Source organism: Pterocles gutturalis, unplaced genomic scaffold (genome assembly GCF_000699245.1).
Source record: "Pterocles gutturalis isolate BGI_N339 unplaced genomic scaffold, ASM69924v1 scaffold44150, whole genome shotgun sequence".
Lineage (NCBI taxonomy): Eukaryota > Metazoa > Chordata > Aves > Pterocliformes > Pteroclidae > Pterocles > Pterocles gutturalis.
In genome coordinates, this window is record NW_010139844.1 from 54,284 (window position 1) to 62,377 (window position 8,094).

Sequence of the window (8,094 nt, forward strand, 5' to 3'; positions counted from 1 at the left end):
GCTTCTACCAGCTTAGCTGTGGCACCTTCCTCGCTAACACAAGGCTGCGTTAGCTCAAATCCAGCACTACCTCTGCCGGGGGAAGACGCTGCACCACCAACACAATTGTTCATTGCTCCTCATTGTTTCAGACAGCTCAATTGAACAAGCTTAAATTGCTGGTCTGAAGAATATCTTCATGATATTGCTTTAAATACATACTGCAATGCTTCCCCACTGATGGGGTAATAACCAGAGTGAGGCAGTTACAAACATCTGGATTCAGGGGTCCATAACTAAATGAGTAATAGCATTTGTCTGCCAGGGTTTTACAGGCGTTTTTCTTTGTGTCAAACTCCAGACCATGGGGTTGGTTGGCAACACTCTGCAGCGTAGAATTAGCCCAAGATGTGGCAGTAATGAAAGGGACAAACACAGTCCTTAGGAAACAGAAGAATCCTGTACTGAAACAAAACCCCTACATGTCTTGCTCCCATTGTGCTCATTACACATACTTTGGAGCATTATTATTATTACTAAAATAAGTCATTTTAAAATGAACTAGTCATAAATTACCAACCTACTTGCAAGCCTAGGAGAGACTACAAACAGCAAAATTGTCAACTGCTACCTTTTGTAGTATTGCTCAAGAAATTACATTAGTATATATTAGCATACAAGGCCTGAAAATAAATAGTAATAGAGATAGCAAGCCTTATCAAGGAAAATCTTTTCAGCAGACTTATCAGGTCAGGCACTCACTAGCTAAAGGATGAGACAGAGCAGGGAGCCTCTGGGATGATCCAAGCAGCTCTCTCTTGGTAGGAATTCACATTTCCCAGCAGATACAAAGGAGAAAGTTTTCTCTCTGCCTAGTGCTCTAAGGCACCTGTTTTGCCTGGCTTTTCTTTTTTTTTTTTTTTTTTTTTTTTCCCCTCTCTTTTTTAATTTTAATTTTTATAGAGAAGAGATAAAGACAACTGACAGAGCAGACTATAAAATGCTTAAATTCTCCCGCTTGCACTACCTTAACTCACCTCTTTTTAAACCACATGAATTAAGCTCTGAGTGTATACACTGGTTTTAGTGTTTGCTTTCATTTCCTACAAAGTTTACACCAAACTGGATTTGTTGTAAAATGGGTTGTAAACAATAAACTAAGCTGGCATGTGTGTTACCAGATTTACTTAATTTCGGGTTGAACTTCAAAAACTTTCCCATGAAGTTGAACAATGATTAATTTTGGAATGAAAATGAGGAGGAGTGAGGAAAAGAGAGAGGGAGTACACATTTTTGCTATTGTGGATCAGCAGGGCGGCCAGGAACAGCTAAAGGAAGCTGCTATAAACCACGGTACCCCTGGGAACGGCCTCACTTGTGCCAGCCCTACAATCCAGGAAGCACAATGAGCATCGGGGTCCGCTGTGCCCAGCTACACCTGAGCTGCAGCCTCCAAGCTGGGCAGGTCAGAACAGCAGCCTCAGATATAACCTTAAATACAGAGCAGTGACCTCTAGTCTAAACAGTTTTATGCCATTAACTGAAAACAGTTATTCCAGATATGTCAAACCTATTTAAGAGCACCTCAGCAACCCAGATTTACCATGCATTTATGTGCAAAATCTTTGCAGCATTTTCCTGAGAATGTATAACAGTGGGCTATGGCACACTTCCATACCTTGAAGTATGTATAAGTGCTTGGCCATGGTTTGAAATTGAGCTGCCTAGGAGCAATAAGGCCAAGACCTTTCTAGCTTTGCTTTATGCTATTAAAAGCACAAAAGAAATTAAATACAGCACACTGCATCAAGTAGCACAGCTTTGAGTTAAGCCAGCAAAAGCAAGAAAAAACAGGATCAGATACCTGTGTCCTCAGTTTACCTATCTGTCCTAGTGCTACGGTGCATGTTGGACAATAACTGACTCGTTTCAGGCTCTTCTGTTGGACAGGAGAAAGCATAAGGAGAAAGCAGTACTTAATTCCACCCCCTCCCCCATCTTTAATGGTTTAGGACCAAATCTAATGTTATTGTTTTCAATGCTCTATCCTTCTCGGAAATCACACCAAAATAACAGGAATTCAGAGTATTACTGTATGTAAACTATCAGCATTAAGATACCAAGTTTTGTACTTGGTACCCCTCCAGGTGCAGTCCGTATTAACTGCTCACAAACATGACAACGTGATGCATGACAATGTAATTTTTCTAACAGTTTGTTGTCCAATTAACAGAATCAGAAACCAATCTCTACTGTTGAGATAAGCAAGCAAAACACTGCTATTTAGACATTTTTACTGTGTCTGTCATTCTGCTGTCCCAGTGCCTAAAATAGAAGTTAATGTGCAGCCCAGGCCTGCTTAGCACACCCAGGAACGGAGCTCTCTTGGGGCTCCAGCATTTTTATAAAACAGATGTTTAGCAATAGATGTGACTCTGGGAAATTTAACTGCTGAGGAAACCTACATCTCTTTTGCATAAGAATCACAGTGCAACCACCTGGTTTCATTTTAAAGTAGCTAAATCAGTCTCAGATCACTCCGACAGAACCGGACTAGGGAGCGACTCCACGCAGTTACGCTGGCAGGTGAGAAGGGCCAGCAGCCATCAGTGTTTAATGTGACGCGGGAGAGTTCAAGGTAGTCTTTGGTATTTGTACTGTATCCCGTTAAAGTAACACTTACTGTTTTATATGTGCTATTATAATATCTTAAAAACTACTAACTTTTTTATCACTTATGTAACTGAGTAACCAGGAGGACTATCAATGTCCAAGAGCATCAGTTGGCAGTTGTATTCATGTGAAGTCTGCAACGTGTGGACTGCAAATGATAAGGGTGAGCTCTAGAACTGGAGGAGAAACAACTTTACATGAAGACATCTCTTTGGGAGAACTATGAGACAAGGTTTTTATTTTTAAAGCAGATGTGACTATGCCCAAGCTATACAGGCTTTTAAATGTTTTTTTACAAATTAATTTTCTTTAACAAGAAGTGCATAAATAGCGTTCCGCTGCTTGTTGCATGACGAGTAATGAAGAGGTGTCATATGCCTGCTGTGTCAGTCTGTTGCCTAATCTGTGCTACTGCACCCGGTAAGAAAGCAGGTTACAAGCTTCAACTGCTTTGCACACAACTCACAGCTGCATTTGCCTCCTGATACTACAATAGCTGCTTCTAACAAGTACATTCCACTGTAACGGTAACCCTTAAGGCACTGAAACTCTGTTTAAACTGTTCATCTTGAAAACCCAGAATTTCTGTTACAGAAGCCAATTTTTGATTTTGCAAAAGGTAAAAATGCACTCGTTATACTGTTGCTGTTGAATAAAAGGGTTAAATTCCTCTTCAGAATCAGGGTCACAAAATCACTGACTTCCCTGAATAATCTTTTCCCCTGTGCTCTGCAGGGGAGAAACCTGAATAATTTTAGACACACTGGGGGGTTTTCATCATTCTGAACAGCATTGCTGAGCATCCAGTAGTACCATCTCACAACAGAAACTCTGCAATACTCTTGTGCTAATATGAGGTGAACAAGCTTTCTGAAGGAGCGAAGTATCAGATGGCACTGGAGAGTGTGGGGGGGAGAGGCTCCTCTTTCTAAAAGCCAAGCTGTAACTTGCTGTACTTGAAACTGCTACAATTATCTTTTTAGCGACTGTAAGGCAAACTGTTGGTGTTCCGTTTCATTTTAATACTTTCTCTCCCACCACAACCCCTTCAAGTGAGCACGTACAAAGTGTATGACGGACACAGAACTAGATCCCAGTAATTTATTAAAAGTTATTTAAAACCGTTATTCAAAACCAAAACAAAACACTCCCTCTCCGCTAAAAAAAACCAAACAACCCAAACCCAACAGACATTTGCCCTCTTGACAGAGCTTGCCTCTATTAAGAGAGAGAACCACTGGCCCTGCATGCAAATACATCAGACTGCCATAGGCAATCTACAGTGCAGTCCCCAGGGTAAGACACCTTTACCACAAATTCAATAGCTCTGATGAGTCCCTGCTCTCATGGACTATTCAGACAGAAGTACAACTCACATTATACTGAACTTGCAAGACCTGCAACAAACCTTTCCAACTATTCAGAAACTCAAACAATTACAACATAAAAATCAGAAAGCACTTCCAGCATTCTTTTAATACAAGGCTTGCTGTTACACATGAACTATTAATGTGAAGATACCTTGCAGCTGGAAATCTTACTGAGATGCATAAAATGAAAGCAACATTATTTAAATGTAGCTTTACTGCAAATCTGAACACTGGATGCTCACAGCTAATGAGAATTTTTATGCATCCTGTAAACAAAAGTAAAACATGCAAAAGATTCAAAGAAATTAGCTAGCTATGCTGCTATTTAACTCTCCTACAGATCAAGTGCTCCAGTTATCGGCACTTTATCTAAGACTAAATAACTCAATCTTCCAAACTTACAGTCTCATTTTCTGAAACCTACCAGAAGTGTCTCCCAAGTTTGGAACTTCCTTAAAAATATCTGCCATCAAGAGATTATGACTTTGACCAAGAGACACATAAATTTAAAGGCAATACTTCAGCTTATCTAACTGCTAAGCAACATATTAAGAGAAAGCACATAAAAATCACATACCATTCTTTACTCAGAATTAAGTGATAACTCTATAAACCCGGCACTCAAAAAGACAATTCAGACTACATGCAGACATTAAGTTGAAAGCTTCAGCGTATTTTGAAGTTCATATAATTAATGTTTCACAAAGGCAGTGATCAGCTATGAAAAACAACTGAATACACTTTACTCTGTCCATCAATCACTAATGACTATGCCTCCAACATGCAGACAAAATAGCAAACTTCAATATACAACATTCCCTATGCTTGTTCAATCTGCTGTATGCAATTTTAACTAACAGTCACCATTCGTGAACACCAAGTTTCCCATTTGTTAGCCTGAGCACATTAATCTCCTACCACCGTCCACAATTTAAGAAGCCGTTACATACCTGCAGTTAGGAGGAGGATCAAGGGTTATTTCAGCTAGCTCCTTCTGGATTCTGTTGGTGAAATGAGAACAGACACAAAGCATTTGAGATAGTCTATAGAATAAATCAGGGAATTACACTGCCCTCTACCACCAGGCAGTTAAATGCAAGATTGGCTTTGCCTTCAGTAATGCTAACATGGCTGCTTCCTCTTTGTTCTCAGAGGCATAACCCAAATCCCACAGCTGAGAAACTTTGCAGCTTTCTTCCTGCTCTGCTCTGTATGTAAACACAACGCTCACAACTGAGTTGGGTAGAAATTTCCCACAAGTATTCAGAAAAGTAGCTCTTTTTCACATCTGAGCACTTTTTGCCAGAGAGATTTTCTTTTCAAGCTAATATGCAAATGAGGGAAGGGGGGGGGGGCTGTACAGGCAGATTTGACAATGACTTTAAACCAGCGCTACAGACCTGTGACCGAGGCTGAAGAAGTGAAACGTGCTGGCAGCAGACACATTCTTTTCACAATATTTTACCTACTACTTTGCAGTGTGTTTAAAAAGTGGATTTGCAGATCTGCCAGGCTGTCTCTGTTACTGGAATAATCTCTCTGGATCAACTTTGCTTCTCTCCACACCTTCTGCTGCCTTTCCTCCCCCAACCTTATACAGTAGCTGTATTTACATTATAAAAAGTGATGTAGCTCGAAATCATCTATGCTTAGCTTTACTCTATTACAACCATTCCCAACGTGTTAAGATCCAGAAGAGGAATACTGAAAACTTTTCGTCAATTTAATAGTTCACTCATACACAAGAGGCATAATTTCAAAAGATGCATGGTACATTCCTCTTAAAAATAGCAAATAAGACTTCTCTTCAGAAGAAGATCCATACGAGCAAGACCATGAATTTCATGTGAATAGCAAGTGTTAAAACATGAGCTAACAGAAACTCCTCAGCACATCGTTACACTAATATCAATAAATTCAGTGAAACTACCCAACTATTTGAGATGCACAGAATCAGACTTGCAACAATTAAGTGAAGTATGGGCAAGAGGGGAAAACTCAGCCTCGAAAGCCTGAACCTCTGCCTTTTCAAAAAAGACAAGTAGTAACAAATTACAAAGCCTACACAGTAGTTCCAGAACTTTTCTTTCTTTAGCCAGTTCTATTTCAAAGGGTTTCTTTAACAAGCTCAAAAGTCATCAAAGCCCCCCAGTCTTACTCTGCAGCAATTGTAACATATTTCAAAAAGTATTTACTGAATTTAAGTCCAATACAAAATTACTAAACTATTACTAAAAGTTAGAACTCCAGTATTCATGCTGAATATGCAAAACTTGAAGCTACCACGGCTACTCTACAGCTTTCCTTGATACAGGATATTTGTAGATGTTTGTAAAGAAAAGCAACTCCAGGGAAAGGACCGGAAAGTTATGTTTCATCTCTGAAGACCACTGGAATCAAGGGATTTAAAGTTCGCTTATTTCGCACAGCGGAACCTACTGAAAAGTACCAGAGTGCACGTCTGGAGACCTAGACTGCCAGAAACCTTACATGCAAATAAAAGTTTAACGGCTATAACTAAACAAGGTTTCTGATGATTTTGATATTTAAAGGTAGAGGCTACTACCTGTAAAACCCCATGGCTTGAATCTACAGATCCTAAGGGAGAAAACTCACCTAAGTTTCTCCTGAAAGAACTGCAGAATGAACCCATTACTTTAAGGTGTGCAAGGCTCTCCCACACACTGACGTGAAAAGCTCGTCATAAGGCCCAGAGAAGCCACTGGGGCTTTGTGACTTTAATTAAAGAGCATTGCTTGTCATCAATCTACCAACCATAATAAAATACACCAGGAGGACTCCACCTTATACCAATCAGGCATGGAAACCTAAAGATACCCGAAGCTGACATTCTCCTGCACATTTTTGCAAACGCAAAATGTATTTAGGCGTGCCTCCCCCCGCCAACCTGTAAGCTACCTGTACGTTCTCAAACAACTCTTCAAAAGAAGTATGACAAGTCTGTGTAATCATTAGCCCAATAAGTCTTCGATTAATGAAGATACTGTCAGGTAGGCTACTGTACTACAAAAGTTGGTACTTCACTCTCTTCCACGTAGCTTTACAAGAAGAACCCCTCTGCCATGAAAAGTGCAATGCAAATACTGTGACTCAGAATACTGTGCTACGGCATGTTTCACTGTCACCTTTACCTTTTAGCACTAGTAGATAGCTTAGCAGTAGTTTTGCTGGAGAGTTTGGTGTTCTTCTTCTGCTGCGTGGCAGAGGGTTTTCTTTCCTCTTGCTCTTCGGGTTCAGGTGCAGGTGGATCCCTCTGATCGGCATCTGAACTACCGCTGCTGGTACTTGGACTTTCATCGTCTGACCTCTGCCTATCACTGGACATCGTGGGGATCTTTTTTGGGGAAAGGAGAAGGAAAGAGGCAGAGTCAATAAAACAGGTGGGACTCTGTCTTGCCATTCCCCGAGTTCCTGAGAACACCTGAATTGGTGAGGAGTCCGTTTCACTGAGAAATTAGCCAAAATATACTTATTTGTCTTGGTCCCAAGGGTTGCAGTTTGACAGCTAGAAAGCAATACTTACACTTCTGAAAATACAGATATTTCCAATTTTTAAACCCACACGCATTTTTTTCATACTTTAAACAATACGCCAATTGTCGACTTTGTTCTAAGGCACGAGGCAGATTTAGCAGGGTACTTAGGCACTGAACATTAATAACTAATGACACATTGTAAATAACAGACCTCACTGAAAATGTTTTTTAAAAAGTCACTAATACCCTGTAAATATTTACACTGGAGCAGATCATTTTATTGGGTCCAAACGCCAGATCCCCCCTCTCCGAGAAAACACGTTGCCAATAACACTTGGGTTGATTTCAGATGGAAATGTACACTTGCTCTGTGCATTTAAAGGGCTGGGCTGGGGAAAGGCGGGGTGGGGGGGAAGAACGAGAACGAGGGGGTTTTTTTGTTGTTGTTTTTTTCCTAAAAGGGAGAAACCCCAAGCTGCATTTAAAGCAACTCTGGCAGCAGCAGCCCCGGTTATTTACATGGCCAGCAGCGAGAACTGCATTTGGCCACCACAGAGCTGCCGGAGGGGGAAGAA

At 40.6% G+C, this 8,094-nt stretch overlaps 1 protein-coding gene across 1 annotated transcript in view; it reads right to left on the reverse strand.

The window, feature by feature from the left end:
* Window positions 1-7,374, reverse strand: part of UBE2E3 (ubiquitin-conjugating enzyme E2E 3) — a 54,982-nt gene extending 47,608 nt beyond the window's left edge. The window contains exons 1-2 of the mRNA XM_010083455.1: window positions 7,175-7,374; window positions 4,973-5,023 (exon numbers count right to left, since the gene is read on the reverse strand). Of these exons, the coding sequence (XP_010081757.1) occupies window positions 4,973-5,023; window positions 7,175-7,368 (245 nt within the window). The 5' untranslated portion in view covers window positions 7,369-7,374. The remainder of the gene's footprint in view (window positions 1-4,972; window positions 5,024-7,174) is intronic.
* Between the last annotated feature and the right edge of the window lie 720 nt (window positions 7,375-8,094).